This window comes from Urocampus carinirostris, chromosome 2 (assembly GCF_059441175.1).
Source record: "Urocampus carinirostris isolate Australia breed hairy pipefish chromosome 2, RoL_Ucar_1.0, whole genome shotgun sequence".
Classification (NCBI taxonomy): Eukaryota; Metazoa; Chordata; class Actinopteri; order Syngnathiformes; family Syngnathidae; genus Urocampus; species Urocampus carinirostris.
In genome coordinates this window covers 50353222-50372149 of record NC_142350.1, presented here as the reverse complement: position 1 = coordinate 50372149, position 18928 = coordinate 50353222, and the positions used below count along the sequence as shown (strand labels likewise).

The window sequence follows — 18928 nt, the reverse complement described above, 5'->3', positions numbered from 1 at the left end:
TCTAAAGCGAAGCACTTTTTTCTGTCAGATGAACACATTTTATTTCGACATGTGTGTTGCACAAAGTACTGTTGATTTCCATTTCAAGTGTAAATGAAACCCGCCATACAGATGAGAAAAAGGGATTAAAAAAATAGTAGAAAAATGCAGAAATGTAGATTAGTACCATTCAGCATTGTTTATGGATGAATGAGATAATATCGTAGGTTCAGATGGCGAAAAATGATATTAGAGGCAATAAGTGGGGGATAAAATACTGTAATCCCTTGCTACTTCACTATTTGCGGTCACTGTGCATCGCTGGTTGAAAATACTGTGATCCTCAATCTCATTGTTGCAAGCAGGTAATGTCAGCTCATTTTTATCAAGTCTGTCTCAAAAAGTGAACTGCACTCGTGCACCCGAGATCCATTATCACAGATCTCACATTTCTGCAAGAGGGGACCGGCAGTGTCTAGGGCATGGCGGCTTTTTTCTCTGTTCTGTCTACCAAAAATTATTCCTAATCACGTATGGTTAAGACTAGGGATTGGCGCATTTGTCATGTCTGGCGGTGCTTTTCTTTTCTGTTCAACAAAAACTGAACTGCACTTGTGCAGTTGCAATCCATAATCCCAGATCACATATTGTTCCCAGCACAAACAAGTAGCGTGCACATTTATCAGGCCTGGTGGCTTTTTTCTCTGTTCTGCCCACTCAATAGTGAACTGCACTCGTGCAGCCGTGATCCGTTATTCAAAAACCTTTATTGCTGAGTGTGGACCATCAGAGTGCATTTTCGTCGGGCCTGGTGGCTTTTAATTTGCCGTTCTGTACACTCAAAAGTGGACTGCACTTGTGCAGCTGCAATGCATTTTCGCCAGTCCCATGTTGCTGTCAGTGTATTTTTGTCAGGCCTTGCAGCTTTTCTTGCCATTCTGTCCACTGAAAAGTTAACAGCACTCATGCGGCCGCAATCAATTATCCCAGATCGCATATTGATGCAAGTGTGGACCATCAGAAAAGACTTTTCGTCGGAAAGTGTGCCATTCTGGCCCACCTGATCCCTTTTCCTTGGTTTAGTATTGCCGGCAGAGCACTTTTTTTCAGTTTGAGCGGCTTAAACGTGCAATTGTGGCCCAGCTAAAATGAAGAGCACTGTTTTTACCGTGATCTATTATCCACGGTTGACTATTGCTGAGAGCTGGGGCCAAGAGGACAAATTTATGACATGTGTGGCAATTTCTTTTTTTTTTGTTCTCTCTTAAAATGATCAAAACCTATCCTGCTGCGATCCATTATCGTCGGTCAACTATTGCCGAGAGCAGGAGCTGGCAGAATGCATTTTTCTCTGGTTTCAGGCTGCTGGAACGGGATATTACGTTCCTCCTAAAATGAACATTTTTTAGCCGTGAACCATCATTCCCATCATTCTGCCTAAAATAAACAGCACCCATGCATGTTAGCAATGTGGGGACTTCTACTTAAAGGACTGTTCTGGTCTCAATTAACTGAAATAAACGAGGGATTACAGTAGTTATTCATCTTTTCTCTACATTTACCTTTTCAAGATATTTAAATCGAGTTATTTTATTTATTGAATGTGTCCAGAGGAGACATTTGAGCTGAATTTACTCTTCAAGTAGCTTAATTAGAATACTTTAAGAAAAAAATGCAAGAATGCAGCTCTTTTTACTTGAAACATTCATCTTGTAGTCATGAAATGGAAATTTAGCCGTCTCAATTTGAAGCTAACGACTATAGCAGTTAGCGCACGCGGGATAAAGCTACCATGCTCAAAGAGCACCTTTTTTGTCAGTGGAACGCGGCTAGCAGGTTTGTGAATCATCTAAAGTGACCTCAGTTCGATTTTTGTGGCCCTCGTGACGTGCGCGTGCTTCTTTTAAACATACGCTATGCTAGCATTAGCTTCGCACACACAAGGTGTCGAAATGAAGAGGTGCTTCTTGGCCTCGCTCAAAGGTTTGAGGTGAATGTTTTTGCTGGATACAAACATGTTTTCTTTTTTTTTTTTTTTACCAAAACATAATGCACTGGATGACTACTTAGGGAGAGAAGTTAGCGTTTAGGTGGGTGTTGACGTCAATGCTATTGCTAGCAGTGATGTGTATAACCAGACAGCAACTCATAGACAAGGAAATAATGAATCCAACTTTTACAAAATTGCGTATCAACACAATGGACGTTTCAGCTTTGATCAATATTGGACATTTCTGCTTTTTTTGGCCATTTTCATGAGCTGTTTGAAAATATTATAACTGCTACTAAATTGGAGCATGTGTGCCATTTTTTGCTGCCTTCTATTAACTTGAAACTAAAAAAGAATCAGTGAATGAATTCACTCGGTAACACTTGGTTACATATTGATGGCTGTATTAACATGGTGTATGAAACCAAATTACAAATAAATCAAAATACATAATAAAAGTAGTAGTTAACAATTGAATACATCTCTCAATAGTTGAATGAATAAATGATAGGACTACATACATACAGTATTCCCTCAATTTTCGCAGTTAATCCTTTTTTTTTCTTGGATAGTTACGTTTTATTTTCTATCCCTCAGTTGTATCTATTGACATGTAGGGTAAGTCTATGCTTCCCCCTCCGTATACAGGTGATGCTACAGTTCTATCTGTCAAAATGTAGTGTAGTCTATGCTTTTCCGAACATGTATAGTAGATGCAACAGCTGTATCCCTTTAAATGTTGTGTAGGTGTATGCTTCTCCATCCATTAATAGTGGATGCAACAGTTGTATCCATCCATATGTAGTGTAGGTCTATGATTCTCCATCCATTTGTAAGGGATGCAACAGTTGTATCCTACATGTATTGTAAGTCTATGCTACTGGCAAGCCACTTACGAGTACAACTTGTAAACTGATGGGACGCACCAAGGACACAAAATTCAAACCGCGAGATTTCGAGGGAATACTGTAAATCCAAAAGTGACTCATTTTATTTTCCCGTTCATCACGTTCTATTTCAGAGTGTTGCATAAAGTCCAAATGATCAAAACGTCTCTATCCAAGTACCTGGACCTAACTGCCTAAATACTGTAATGAACGTTTTTGAAATGTGCTTTTCTTTCTGAGATATGCAAATGACTTGTGTTTTTACGACGTTGTGTAACAGCTGCACTTTGCACATGAGAGGCGGGAAATTTGTATCCATATCAGCAACATCTGGACAAGAAAAAGGTGACTTTTTGAACGTACACACTCGCTTTCTTTCTCGTCTCTTCTGGTTGGCTACTGTGCAACTTGTTTTGTTGTTTTTTCATGATGCTGTATCATAATACATCTGTCCGGGGTCCACTTTATTATATGTTGATGGTTTTCACCTTGCTGCATCAGTGTGTTTATTTAAGACCTTCACGTCTTGCTCGGACAGCTTGTTTGCTTTGGATTTTGTTAGATTGTAGACCAGGTGTCACCAACGGTTTTCGAACGCTACTTTTTTTTTTTTTTCTCAATTAGCGCGAAGTGCTGTCAGTTGGATAGGCATTTCTGAAAAGTTTAACAGACACTCAAAATAAGGAGAGAAGACATCAGCAACTTTTGAGCTTACTAGGTCCTCACCTGATCCTTTTAAGCAGTCTTTGCAAGTGTTCATAAATAAAGAACAACAGTGCGTAATCGCTCAATAATGGTCAAGATATCCTAATCCTGAAATTATGAGCAATCTTCTTTGCAAGTGTTTTAATAGTCAAAATAGAGAACACTGCGTAAGCGCTCAATAATAGTCAAAATAACCCAAAACTGGCATAAGCAATCTCCTTTGCAAATGGTGCAGGTGTTCAATTTTCAAAATAGAGATTGGGCTTTTTTGACTAGCATTGAAAACTTGCACAATCTTGGCATTAAAAGCAATCTTCTTTGCAAATGTTCAATCGTCAAAACAATAAACAACATTGTGCGAGTTCTCAATGTCAGTCAAAATAGCAAACTCCTGGCAATAAAAGTAATAATCAAAACAGAGATGGTCTGCATTTATATAGCGCTTTTCAAGTCAATGAAGACTTCCCAAAAAAAGAAAAAAAAACACAACATAAATGATAAATATTTTATGACATATTTTAAACCCGACAAATTATAACGTTTATTTTGTATGCTAACCAAGTGAGCTAAAAGACATCCATGAGGATATCACTAAACAAGTGATCTTCCAGAGGAGGCGTGGCTATGTGCCGCATCGCCCCTTCGAGGGGCGGGGCCCAAAAGGACTGAGCCACGCCCCCGAACGCCAGCTCGTGTTGACAGCCGGGCAGCTCCTGAAGCGGCTCGGGAAAGGCATTTTCATCGCTCGCTTGGTGAGCTTCGATTGGTACGTTGTCTCCCCCGTTGTCCAATGAGAAAAGGTCCATGATGTCAGCCCATTCGCTTTCGCTCATGTCCGTCAAATTGTGGGCGGGACTGTCGACGAACATGTCAAGGGATAAAGGCGACAGAAGTGGACTGACGAAAGGAGAGAATGGCGCCATGTTTTCGGAGTTTTCCGTGTGAAATTTCTCATGAGGAAATGTAGAAAACGTTTCGTCTTCCTTCACTAGACTTTTTTCAGCGTCAGTTCGGACTTTGAGGTCGTTAGTGTGATCACGTGACCGCGGTGAAGACTCCGACCCCTTCAAGTAGAGAGCTGAAGCCAGTCGACGATTGGCTGCTTCGATGTCAGCAAACTTCCTGTTAGAAGTAAGGAAGCCCATGAGTAACAAAATACACCCATTTTTTTGAGCGTGTTTGAATGACAATCAAATTTAAAGAAGTAACAAAGGGGTTTGATTTAAGTTGTATTTTAAAGACATATATCAACCACAACCGATTATTATTATGTCTCTTATTTAGCAAAATGATTTACTTCAAACAATCTTATTTATTGCATTCCATACTTAAAGGGACAGTGTGTAAAGTAAAATGTGTTAGTAAAAAAAATATTGATTTGAATACCAAGCAAAAATACATGAACTATCATACCAATGTTATTTTTCATTAAAAAAAAAACTAAACAGTAGGTTGAGAAATTTGTATTTCTTTTACACCATGGAATCCCCACTTAAGTTGGCGCCATGTTTGTCCGGCATCCTGCCACCAAGCTGTACTGTGTATCACTGGCCATTGCTCGCACCAGCCAACACAGTGCCATCTAGTGGTCAAATATTACACATTGAGGCTTTAAGGGCTTCTATAGAGAACGCAAATATGAAAAAAAAATCAGTTTTTTTAATAGAATTGTAATAATATATTTTTAATATAAGTAAGTACATATTTTTTATTTATTACTCCCTTTTAAATACACAATGCTGGTTATTTAGCATGTTATTTAGTTTGGCACTTCATTTACTATGTAGTATATCAGACGGAAGTTAAAATTCTCGCTTTTAAAATATTAAAAGACAATAACAATTAACATTTAAAGAAAGTGAAGAATAGATTTTTGTACATTAATTTATAATAACGAGTTGTCTGTTATTTAGCAAAATAGTTTATTTTCAAAAGTTCTTTTTTGTTACATTTTGACATTTTAGGGATTCCATTAAGAATATGTAAACAAAAGTAAATGAAATGATACATTTAAATGGATTTTAAATAACGATTTATTTTCATTAGAGGTATATGAATATTGTTTATGTATTTCTCATACCTGCGCTAATTTGCACGGCCCTAGCTGTACAAAAATTGGGTCTATCATTTAAAAAAAGCACAGAAATCTTTCAATGGCATGAAAATCCTCACATATCATTGGTTCAAAATCTTTTTTAATTTGAATTCGCCGTCTCAACCCCAACTGTGCATCCACCCGCTACTCTGTTTGACAAGCTCAAGCCGTGTCAACCAAAGGTAAATCAAATTCAATTGTTTTTCTTTAATTGAATATTCATTTCTAATGTTATTTAATCTGAGACTACACATAATTATTCATGTTTTTTCAATGTGTGTCACTGGAATTGCTTAATGGTTTTCTGTTGATTATTGTGTCGTGTAGGACTCATTGTGTTCTGTTTCAGTTTTACTCAGTTTTGGAATAAAGTAGAGCTTGGAAGTAGTCCTGCAACAACAAATCTTATTTGTTAGTTTAATGTTTTTATCTGGTATACCGGAGATTCAGAGCTGATGTTACCATCCCTTGCTATATGGCAATTTCACCTTAAAACAAATTCATCTTTTATTCTGGGGATCTACTATAATCGTTTTAATCGCTATAGTTTAGTGTGAAAGGGCTTAGAATCAAAATATATTTCCCATTCAAATGAATGCAACATCCTAATTATCAAATAAGTTATTCATCCACGTTATTAAAAAATCAATCTAGGACACTTTTTAAGGTAGTTTGAATGCCCTCTCCTTACACACCTCTGTATCATGTTATGTAGGAAGCGTCGGTGGTTGACCTGCCGCTTGGAGGGCCGATTTTTGCGGGGTTTCTGCAGGGTCCTCATCATGTGCCCTGCGGCCGACGTCACAAAGGTATACAGGTCCCGACCCGAGGGGCCCCCGCGCTCCGGGTCGGGCTCCGGTGGCCCCAAAGCCGACTCTTGCATACCTTAAACGGCAAATGCAATCCAGCATCACTTTTATCAAGTTAAGTCAAGTCATGTTCATTTGTGACGCCCTTAATCACAAGGAGTCTCAAAGGGCTACACAGACCACAGACTGCTATTACACCATCGTCTGATCTAAAACCTACCTGAGGGCAAGGAAAAACTCAAAACCTTAACATGAGGAAAATTAAGAAACCTTGAAAAGGGACAGCACATAAGGTAATCCCCTTTTCCAGGTATGACCAGGCTGCATTGTATCTTGCAATACACAAACATTGTCCGGAAATCAAACTTGCATGGTATCTTAAATAAACAGATGGCATGCCTTTCATTTTTAAAAACGGTTACAATATTTTTCCCCGTACTCTCAAAAGACACATTTTGTTTACTTTTAAAAAGTAGACATTTTAACTTTGACATATCGCATTTTGGGCAGCACGGCGACGCAGTGATTAACGCGTGTGCGGCACAGTTCTAAGGTATCGGGAACCTCCTGTGTGGGTTCAAATCCAGCTACCAGACTTCCTGTGCGGAGTTTGTATGTTCTCCCCGTGCTTGCGTTGGTTTCCTCCCACATTCCAAAGACATGCATTTCAGGTGGATTGGCCGGTCCAAATTGTCCCTAGGTGTGAATGAGCGAGCGAGTTGTCTGTCCCCGTGTGCCCTGCGATTGGCTGGCAACCAGTTCAGGGTGTCCCCTGCCCACTGCCCGATAATTGCTGGGATGGGCTCCAGCACCCCCGCGACCCTACTGAGGATAAGCAGGGCAGCTAAGGAGATGAGATGATTATTATCCTCACAAAAGCCTAATAATTATTAAAAAAAAATATATAGAATATTGGCACCAAAAGAATGCAGGGTCTTGACATTTTTTTTATTAAGTGTTAAAAGTGTTAAAAATATGCGCTAATGTGGTTAAATAATACACAAGCAGCATAAACCCAATTTCCAGAGAAAAGGGTTGAATCTGCTTTGTGCCCTGTCCTGTCTCCGGTCTCATGGTGCCCCCCTCCCCTCCCAGTGGTATATTCAATTATGCCTCATTCGCAATTTGATGAACACCTAGCAAACATGGCCTCCAAACGGCAACAAGAGTCTGGAGCGGAGAAAAGAAAAAGAAGAAGAACTGAGATGAAGCTCACGCATCGCTTGCCGGTAGTCAATGTTAAGATTATAAAAAACATTATTGTACTGTATTTCCACACCAACTTGGCGCAGTTTTAAAAAGCGCATTTTAGATATTATTTTTCTTATATGATTTATTTACTTTATTAAATATGTATTTCAATAAAATTATACCGCAACAAAAATGATTGTCTTTGCAATAACATTTTATTGTTCTGTTCTCACTTTCCCCCCATTTCATTTTTTTTTCTTTTTTAACTATATTTGTTTTTATTTATTAACGTTCACCATTTTGCAAAAACCTTATTTCAAACACGTGTCAAACTCATAGCCCTCATGCTTAATGTGTCCCACCGAACTACTTTTTGTGGCAATGCTTAGAGAAGCACAAGAGAAAAATGAGCCAAACAACAATATGCAGTTTTAGATATGTCCACTGGATGTCGCCAAAGCCAGGCGCCGCTTGCAAAGCACCCACTGTAGCTGTATTTGCTGACAACCTTCAAACAACCAGAGTACGTTAGGGAAACCAATTTCAACGGTTAAATTAAAGGTCACGGATGCACTGGCAATACAATTATACAATATATTAAAAAATAGCACCTGGGTGTCTTTGCAGAAATGTAATGAAGCTTCAGCTCCTTTCTATAGGAGATGGGAAATCTAACAGTGATCTTCTTGAAGAAATGAAAATCAGTAAGACTTTTAAATCATTAAAACAATCATTTCAATTAGTGTTCGTAGGCTATCTTTGTCACTTTTCAGTCCCCATGAGTTTCCCCAAGTTAAATAAACTCTAGTTTAAATGAATTCAATTATAATTGCACAGTTTATAATCATTTCACCAGAATAAATCTTAGTGAAGGAAAACAATATTGAGGACAAAATCCTCAATAACCGTTTTATACGCAAAGCTTACATACTAGAATCATAATATGGTTGTGAGCCTCTGAAAAGACCCCCAACCCACCAGTTAGGGCACATGACATAAGTTTACTAGTTCGGCCCCATGAGAAGCGCTTTTTTATTGTTTGGTCCCCGAGCTAAATTGAGTTTGACACCCCTGGTTTACTAAATATTTATAAACAGGAAAGCAATGTTTCCAAGTAACAGTAACACCTTTTGTTTCTGCCCGTAATATTTCGGGAGGAATTTAAAGGATTTTTTTTTCTTATTGTCCTATACATATTATGTATTTTATGTTTTTTATTTCCTGTTTTTTTTTTCTTTTTTGATCGCAAGCTAGGCAAACATACATTCCAAGTAATGGGGGGGGATTAATACTAAAGTTATTAACTTGCCCAGTAATATTTTCTTGTTCTGTTTAGCAACTGAGTAGCCTGCAGACTGTTTCTGAAAAACCTTACAAGTGATGGGTCATCTTGACTTTCTAGGAAATTTGATTTGTGGTTACCATGAGAAATCATTGACCCGATCAGTGTCTTTAAATACTTGATCAGTGCTTCCAAATCTAAATCACTCAGTGCCTTTATATTAGGCAGATGTTTTACTCATTTACTGACCCTCCTTTAACTCTATTTCCGATCAATACAATCTGGTAATAACTTTGTCATAACATAGTTGTAACAGCAATAACATGCTAACTTATTTTGGAGATTATTATCGAAATGGTTGCATATTAAAAACGTCGGTGACTCCTGATTTAGAACACAAAATGTAAAACAAAAAAATGCCAACCTTTGCCGATGCTATGCTCGTCCAAACCGGCGCACACGTTCCTCTGCAGAAGTCTGTGACTACTTGCAGAATCCGAGTCGAGTGACCTCAGAGAATATGCCCTCCTTTCCTTTTTTTCGTTCTCCTGATTCCGCCTCCGAGCATCCTGAATGGACCACCCCTCATCAATCGCCATACCACAAGGCGAGCAATTATCCGAGGAGTCTTCTTTGCATGTGTTCTATAGTCAAAAAAGACCCACCTTGGCTTTAGAAGTGTCAGTCATTTTGAATAAAAATTTAATGATTTGATCAGTTTCTAAAAAAAACAATCGGTTATTACAATGTAGTTACTATGTTATTATAATGTTATTAGCAGGTTGTGTTTATTAGAAGTAGGGTAAAATAGGCTCATTTAACCACTAAAACATCCTGACGGTCAGAAATCAAATTTTCTAGACAATCAGATTCAGATTCAGATAAAGATCTACTTTATTGTCATTCTAGTACACGTGTATACAGAACGAAATGTCGATGCATCTGACCCCCACAGTTTCCTTGAATGTACAGATATAAATAAAGTTGTATTGTATTTTGGCTACGTATAGTATTTTACCATAGTGCCGATAGTGCAAGAAGAGTAGCTAACCAGATGTGCAAAATGGGCAGTCAGGTTAACAAGTCAGGTACACAGTAACATTAACACTGTAACAATAACGCTGTAATTACCATAGTGCAGAGAGCAATGTGCAAGGAGTGGCAAGCTATAAAAAACTGCCAGTAGTGCAAAAAGTCAGATTAGCAGCCGTTTACATTTAAGTTAACTATATGTTAGATTGACCATTTAACAGTCTAATGGCCAGGGGGACTAGACTATTGCGGAGCCTGGTGGTCCTGCACCGCACACTGCAGTACCTCTTCCCAGAGGCTAGCAGAGTGAACAGTCCATGATGTCACAATGACCTATACCTTGTGAGCTATTTCAGGAACCTATCCGCTGCCTACTCAGGTATTTTTCATCATAACTCGAGTGATCTAATAATAGGAGTTAATGTAAAGTGGCTAGTGGATGTGTGCACAATGCTAGCATTAGCTGCTATATTATTTAGCATTAACTACTAAAGTGATGCTTGCCGCTAAAGCGAAGCTAGCTACTAAAACTATTCTAGTTGTGAGTGTGGTTAGCGGCTGCATTAGTGAAAGTATAAGCCAAAGCCACATTATTTTGACATTATTTTTTAAGTTACCGTTCTTGCACAGTAGTACAGATACCCACTATTTTATGTTTTATCCCTTTAAAATGTATTGGGGAGAAAAAAAATTAGATCACTGCTGGAATTTTGCCATTATCATCTTCCTTTTTCTATCTGGTACTTTTGACTGATACCACTATTGGCTGCCTACTATCTTAATAAATATTTGTATAATGGTTTTTCCACACTACAAGGTACACCTAAAACCTCCAAATTGGCCCCATATTTTCAAAGTGTGCCTTATGATCCGGTGCGCCTGATATACCGGAAAATGCTATGGGTAAAACTGGAGATACATAGTTACTGCCTACCTACCCTAGTCATATCCCTCAAGAGAGGTGACCGACAGCAAGACAAACATATACAAAAACAAAGAAAATAAAAAAGGGAAAAAGTAGCAAAAAAAAAACACAAACATTTTTGGACCATCGCCAACCCAAATGCCCAAACACCCAAAGAAGTTAGGCACCTAAGTTGGTCATGCTTTCGTCCCTCCAGATGAAATGGGACACAAGAAAGCGGCCATGTCACTCGGGTCAGGGTGACGCAACACACTCTTTTGTTCAACAGCAGGGCCCGACAGCTTTCACTGGTTTATCCCTGGCGCATCATACGGGTGCCCAGCCCATCCTTAAGAACACGTCCACAATCCCACTATCCTTTCACAACACCTCTCCACTCCTTTCTATCACCAACAAGAGCTCTAGCTTCCATTATATTCAGACCTCTTTCCTGCAGTGAACTCATAACACCATCCATCCACGTCAATCGCGGCCTTCCTCTTGGTCTCCTTCCACTTACTTCTGCCCTGTAAATCCTCTTAGACATTTGCTCCTCATCCATCCTTTCCATGTGTCTAAACCAACCGAGTACTCTCTTATCCACACGCTTGCTCAGTTCCACTACTACACCAGTTCTGTCTCTCACAATTTCATTGTTACAATTGTATAATACTTCACATGGTAACTCTTCTGCCTTTGAGAAACATATAGAGTGGTCTTTGAGTGCCCTCTGGTGGATAACTAAGTGTTTGTCGTTCATTTTAGTGGTGAAACCAGATACTATAATGTTAAATGATGTTCTATAAAATACATTATTTTAACGTGAATGTCTTTGCTTACTTTGTATGCAAGCCTAGCTCTTACTGTAGTTTTGATTCCATGTACCTTTATTATCTGGTGCGCATCATATATGGGGAAAATATTGCAAAAGACTATTTTTGGGTGGGTGCGCCTTATAATCTAGTGTGCCTTATAGTGCAGAAAATATAGTACTTTCATGCAATTGTAAAGACAATTATGTTCTAAACTAGGCTTCTGCTGCCAACAAATATTGGTATCAGTGCTGATATCTGCCTTATTTCCATCCGGTTCTCACACCAGTGAATGATACCAGTATCCGATCCTTCCTGGTGAATGAATTATTAAATCATTTCATTCCATTTTAAGATACTTATGTTAACGGTGACAAATTGCCCCATCCTTTTTTCATTGTGCTCCGTCGACCCCCCGTTCGTCAAGCGTCATTCCACGAGTCGGGCAATTATCGGCGAAGTCAAACCGTGTACACGTGTACGTCATTGTCCCGCGCACAAAAGGTCGTTTGCCCTCAAATTTGTGACGCATTTCCTAATTGAGCCGCTTAGGCCGCAACCCTCGTTAGCGCATTCTCAAAGGACAGAGCTTGATGTGGTTGCTAGTGCTTTTAATTGATTTGGACAAATAGCTTCCAAGTGAAGACTTGGACATATCTATGGCAGCGGCAGGTGGGACACGTTTGGACATAACGCAGGACGATGGAGGCTGAGTAAAACAAGGCGAAATATTCGAAAGTGGAGAATGAATCGAAGATGGACTTGTAGCGTTCGATAGATTCAAGATTCAAAGTGTTCATTGTCATATGCACAGTAAAGAACCACGTTTTCCTGCACAATGAAATTCGTACTTTGCTGTCCACACAGTTGCCAGCGTAAAAATAGAAACTAGGAAACTATATACATCCCATCCACCCGTTATCTGCACCGCTTTTCCTCAGTGGGGGCGCTGGAGCCCATCCCAGCCATCTTCGGGCAGTGGGCAGGGGACACCCTGAACTGGTTGCCAGCCAGTCGCAGGGGACACAGAGACAGACAACTCATTTGCTCATCCACACCTAGGGACAATTTTGACCGGCCAATTAACCTGATATGCATGTTTTTGGAATGTGGAAGGAAACCGTCGTGCCCGGAGGAAACCCAGGCAAGCACGGGGGAGTACATGCAAACTCAGCGTTTAATTATTAAAGCTTCTATCTATCTATCTATCTATCTACCTTGGTCATATCCCTCAAGAGGGGTGACCGACAGCAAGACACACACATACAATAACAAAGAAAATAAAAGGGAAATAAATAGCAAAAAAAAAACACAACATTTTTTTGGACCATGGCCAACCCAATTGCCCAAACACCCAAACAAGTTAGGCACCTCGGCACCCAAGTCGGTCATGCTTTCGTCCCTCCAGATGAAACGGGACACCAGAAAGCAGCCATGTCACTTGGGTCAGGGTGACACAACACACTCTTTTGTTTAACAGCAGGGCCCGACAGCTTTCACTGGTTTACCCCTGCCGCATCATACGGGTGCCCAGCCCATCCTTAAGAACGCGTCCACAATCCCACTATCCTTTCACAACACCACTCCACTCCTTTCTATCGCCAACAAGAGCTCTAGCTTCCATTATATTTAGACCTCTTTCCTGCAGTGCACTCATAAGAGACAGCAATTATTAAAGCTTAGTGGTAAAAAACAAAGCTAAAAATTTGGAGTGGAGATTCTTTGACTGATCCAGCCTGCCTCAGAGAAGAAAGTCTGGATACGGCCCCAGAGTTTGATCCCTGCTCTTGAAAACAAAAGCCAAAGTTGACTCCTTTTTAGATTTTTATTTTTCTTGTACAAGCATAGTGGCCCGACATTGCTGGGCTTGGAATTGTCGGGCATTCTATTTGAGCAAGGTTGTTGGAGCCGTGGTTTGTTGAAAAAATTCTAGGAAGCCACTAGGAAGTTCCAAAGAGCAGTATTACTGCTTTCAGATCCAGAGCCGCTTTTGAATCAATTTTTGGGGGGCATTTATTGGTAGTGTCTTGACACCAAATCTAGCTAACGACATTCCCAGCCTATAAGCCACATACGAAAACACACACAAATCAGAATTCAAATATTGAGAGAGAGAGAGAGAGAGAGAGAGAGAGAGATATTTGAAGGGCGCAGTGGTTAGCGCGGGTGCGGCACAATTCTGAGGTCTTGGGAACCTCCTGCGTGGGTTCAAATCCAGCTACCGGCCTTACTGTGGGGAGTTTGTATGTTCTCCCCGTGCTTGCGTGGGTTTCCTCCGGGCACTCCGGTTTCCTCCCACATACCAAAGACATGCATTTCAGGTGAATTGGCCGGTCCAAATTGTCCCTAGGTGTGACTGAGCGAGTGAGTTGTCTGTCCCCGTGTGCCCTGCGATTGGCTGGCAACCAGTTCAGGGTGTCCCCTGCCCACTGCCCGGAGATGGCTGGGATGGGCTCCAAACAACCCCCCCCCCTCGCGACCCTAATAAGGATAAGCGGCACAGCTAATGAGATGAGATGAGATGTTGAATCAGCTAGTCTGACAGGAAATAGTCACATATATTTATTTATCTATTGCTTATGACTTGACTTCATTGTCTTTTTTAGTTTTCGTGCATAATGTTACTTAATAATTGGTCATGTATGCAACAAAAGGCGGCACAGCGGCTGGGTGGTTAGCACGCAGCCCTACGGTGCAAAAGTACAGCGTTCAATTCCAGCTACTGTAGTTTCCCTGTGTAGAGTTTGGATGTTCTCCTCGGGCCTGTGTAGGTTTCCTCCAGTCACACTAATTTCCTCCTTTGTTTCAAAAACATGCATATCAAGTTGAATAAAAACTAAAACATTTACATCTGATTTTATATTTAGGTATGTTGGAATTAACTATCAAAATGTACTGTTTACCAAATTGTTCGAATTAGTTATCTGACTCCATTAACCAAACACGACCTGCATTCATCCAACAATTATGCGCGCTCGTTTCTTTGGAGAAAAATGACCAGGAAAGCTGAGATTTCACACGGGGGTAGATTTGTTTTTCCTAACAGAGGAACTAAGTGTACTCAGGAGACGGCCGAAGTAGTGACGTTGGAGTGTGTGTAAAGCCTTCTTCTGAACTCCTTTAGCTTTTTCTTATTGGCTCACGTCTCCCCGCAAGATGGCGTCTCGGCTCCTCCCATGGCCGTGCCAAGCAGTTGTTTGCACGCCTTGAGGTCTAGCTTTCCCACAACAGCGCCTGTCGTATAAAATCCTTTAGGTATTTGCCGTTTTTGAAATAAATTAATTATTTGTGACTGAGTCGAGCAATCTCAATATGAGTCTTCACTGGTGATATCATTTGATTCTTTTTTTTTATTCAATACTCTTATTAATTGTATTCTGTTTCTAAAATTTACAAATGTGAAAATACAGTTAAAGAACCGGGACCAAGATACGTTTCGGCTTTTTGCCGTCTGCCTTTTTTTCTTTCTGCTTTCATTTCGATTGTATTGTAAAGTTGGAGATTTTAAATCCCTTATATCACATACCTATCAAGCTCCAGGGCTCCATGCCTTTACAAACTGTCGTATTTTCCCTTACAAAATACAAAATAATCTTACACCATATATATTTTTTTTCAAACGTGTTTATTTATGTAGCTTAACATGTTACATTGTACATTGTGTTTTGTTATATATATTATTAATTAACATTTTGTTGTGAGATACTGAGTTGGTCGACATGAATGAGGTTTATTATAAAAAAAAAGTTCAAAAATTAAGTAGCTTGGACGTTCACTGTGGAAGGAAAAAACACATGCAAATATAATTAAGTAGAAAAATACATTTTCTTATTAAATTATGAATTCATTTTCTGCATTAAATTATTGTTAGTAATATACCGATTAGAGGGATAACCACAAACCTGTCTTTTTTTCATTTTCTCCTTTTATACTTCCTTTTATTCTTAACTTCTTTATACAACAATAATGATTCGTAATATAATGCATCAAAGCAAGTGAGCCGTTTGAGAGACGGCTCTCTTTAATGAGTTGAGCCGAAAAAGCCAGTTCTCAAAAAAGAGAAGGACTTCCTTTCACTACACAACTACCACAAGAAATCCCATGTTTTTTAAGACCACGTGTATGTAAAATGTACTCAATCAACCCCTGATCGGAATGATGCATGATGGGAAATCACCAGGCGGCAGACGCATGCGCACAGCATCAAACCGCTTGCTTCGTTTGCAACGAAAATAACGATACCAAAATAGAGGCTACCGCGGCAAACTGGTTTGACTTGATTGATTTGCCGTTTCGTGATAGTCTGTGTATACCGGATGGTACCCATCATTGACAAATTTGCGTGTTTCCGTACAGATTTTCTTGTAAGTCGTACACGTCTTAGAATGCATAATAAACATACTTTGTTCGGTAAAAACGTACAGATTGACAGGTATGAATATCAATGCATTTGGATGAAAGGAGAGGAAAAAAAATAAAATGTCAACAACTACACAGAACCGTAATGTTATATTCGACAGCAATTCTGTGTGTTATTATGTTTCTTTTGCAGCAAACTGATCTCACATTTTATCACCCCGCAAAGTTGAACTTTGACCCAGTAAGAAGAGGCCTCCGAGATTGATTTCAGCTCCTCCTCGGCGAACTCAGCCAGAAATTTCCTTCGTCTTTCTTGAGACGACGAAGTAGAAAAGTAAGGTGATAAGAAGATTGTGGAATTGACATTTAATCCCTAATCGTTTTTATTGCAAAATCCCGTGTTTTGTATTTTATTTTTTTAAGGTTTCTGCCATGAAGAAGGCCTGGGTTGCGTTCAAGGCCCATCCGTACATCGGAAACGTGGTGGGCTACACGGCGTTGTTCGCTTCGGCGGATCTTTTCCAGCAGCGAGTTCTTGGCCGTCGTGACGCGTCGGAGGCCGGCGTGGATTTGCGTCAGACGGGTCGCGTGGCCGCCGTTGGCTTCTGTTTCCACGCTAACTTTAATTATCAGTGGCTGCGATGGCTGGAGAAGACGCTGCCGGGAGGCGGAGTCAGGGCGGTGGCGGCAAAGGTGGTGGCCGATCAGCTGGTAGCGGCGCCGCTCACCATCAGCGCCTTTTATATCGGTGAGTTCCAACTGGTGATGGGTCGTTCGCGAACAAAGCGGCTTTATGAGCCGGCTCCCCGCCGATCGAGAGATGGCTCTTCGGGACACTCTAGCTTTCTCTCTGTCTATCTTTCTGTTTTTTTTTCGTTTTTTTCTCGTTTTCTTGTTCTTTCGTTTTATCTTTTTCTCCTTTTCTCTTCTTTTGCTCTTTTGCTCTTCTTTTTTCTTTTTTTCTTCTTTTTCTCTTTCCCTCTTTCCATCTTTCCCTCTTTCTCTCTTTCTCTAACCCCTTATCCCCCTGGTAAGCAGGTAGGCGCCTTGCATGGCTGTCGCTGCTATCTGTGTGCGTATTGGAAAGTGTGAAGTACATTGAAGAGCCCTTTGGGAGGTATTCAGTGGCTTGAAGAGCCCTATATAAATGCAGACCATTTACCATTTATCTTTCTCTTTCATTGTCCCGCTCTTTTACTTTACTTTCTCCTTATCTCTTTATCCCTTTTTTATTTTTCTGTTTTTCTCTTTCACTCTCTTTTTCTCGCTGTCCCACTTTAGCTCTTTCTCTTATTGTCACGAAACCGGACCAGGAGGCAGGAAGCGTGAACTCAATTGCGTAACGATCAGTTACTTTTTTTTAGAAAATAAAAGTTGTCCAACACGCAGGGACAAAAACAAAACAAAAACAGGCTTACAGGCAAAGCGGAACTCAGACTAGGTAATCCTTACAAAACAGGCTTAAAGGTACTAACTCAGACAAACGGGCATGACAGGTCTTCCTCGAGTCAAACAAAACAGAACAGAGCAGAGCAATACAGAGCAATGCAATACAATGAACCAGCACCCGGCAGTCCCCAAACCAGCCCTTAAGAATCCCAAACGTAATTAGGACAATCTGTGTCAGCCGGTGTCAAGGGGCGGGACCAGCTGGTTGTCATGGTGACCATGCAGGACATGACACTTATACCCCATTTTCTCCCTCTTGCACTCTCTTTTTTCTTACTCTTTCTTTCTCTCTGTCTCTCTTTTTCTTACTCTTTCTTTATTTCTGTCTGTCTTTTTCTTTCTTTTTTCTTTCTTTCTATCTATCTATCTATCTATCTATCTATCTATCTATCTATCTATCTATCTATCTATCTACTGTATTCTCTTTTTCTCGCTCTTTCTTTGTCTCTCCCTGTAATGTTTCATGAAATTGAGAATTAAGCAAATAAAAATGTATCTATTGTTTTTTTTCTAGGTCTGAGTATTCTGGAAAACAAAGAGGATCCCCTTGAAGACTGGAGAGCAAAGTTCTGGACTTCCTACAAGGTGCACCCTCGTCTTATTGGTGTTTTCTGAGATTGTAAAATAAACATATGTCTTCCTCAGACCGGTGTGGTGTTCTGGTCAACAATGCAGGTGAGATCTCTCTGGTTCTTGTGAAAATTAGATATTAAACTTGAATACTTTATATTATTTTCCTCTTTTTTTCCCCAGGCCGTGAACTTTTCTCTGGTCCCCCCTGTGGCTCGGACTGTGTTCCTCGGAGGCGTCGCCCTGGTCTTTACCATTTTCCTGTGTCACCTTCGACAAAAGAAGGACCACAAACTTCAATGAATTTGACTCAACATTTGTGCTTAATCTACACTGCTGTAATTATTTTGATAGCGTTTGTATCTTAATTTAAGAGCTATTCTGATTTTCATCTCAAGGACTATGCTTTTCTTCTTCCGTGTGACTTTATTATCACAAAATATTCTCAGCACGACAAGGTAAAGAATATTTGCTGTAAAATAAGAGGTGCATTGTCAAAATGGCTGAAAATTACTTTTATACCAGGAGGGCCGGCCATATCTGAAATGAAACTTAAAGTAGAGTGGTAATGGAGAATTCCCACTTTTAGACAGCCCCTTTGTCTAAACTGGTTCTGGCAAGTACTGATAACCTTTAAGGCCGTCTTGACTTACACTACATAGGGATGGATACAACTGTGACATCAACTATATATAGATGCCTCCCCCCTGGCATTTTCACCTCTGGGGCAGAAAATAAAACAGAAATGTCCTGAAGAAATTAACCAATACACAGACTTTTTTAATGAGTAAGCAGGGAATTTGTGTGGATCATTCATCTGTGTACTACAAGTCCCACAATGCTTTGGGGGCATAAAAACTTCTT

General features: G+C 40.0%; 2 protein-coding genes across 4 annotated transcripts; one reads left to right on the top strand and one right to left on the bottom strand.

Moving 5' to 3' along the window:
• The first annotated feature begins 3487 nt into the window (after positions 1-3487).
• Positions 3488-18831, top strand: LOC148372316 (mpv17-like protein). 3 transcript variants are annotated; one of them, XM_088326994.1, is made up of 6 exons: positions 3488-4327; positions 16272-16379; positions 16469-16793; positions 18009-18079; positions 18140-18169; positions 18248-18831. In XM_088326994.1, the coding sequence occupies exons 3-6, from the start codon at positions 16478-16480 to the stop codon at positions 18365-18367; spliced, it is 537 nt and encodes a 178-aa protein (XP_088183120.1). In that variant the 5' UTR covers positions 3488-4327; positions 16272-16379; positions 16469-16477; the 3' UTR covers positions 18368-18831. The 3 variants fall into 3 exon arrangements, with proteins under 3 accessions (XP_088183120.1, XP_088183118.1, XP_088183119.1); XM_088326992.1 differs by having other exon boundaries at positions 3488-4692; positions 16239-16379; XM_088326993.1 differs by having other exon boundaries at positions 3488-4692; positions 16239-16384.
• Positions 3916-9627, bottom strand: c16h19orf85 (chromosome 16 C19orf85 homolog). The gene is made up of 4 exons (XM_088328174.1): positions 9604-9627; positions 9363-9507; positions 6352-6541; positions 3916-4683 (listed from the first exon to the last, which is right to left on the bottom strand). Exons 1-4 carry the CDS (start codon positions 9625-9627, stop codon positions 4128-4130), a joined length of 915 nt encoding a protein of 304 aa, XP_088184300.1. The 3' UTR covers positions 3916-4127.
• Positions 18832-18928: the final 97 nt, after the last annotated feature.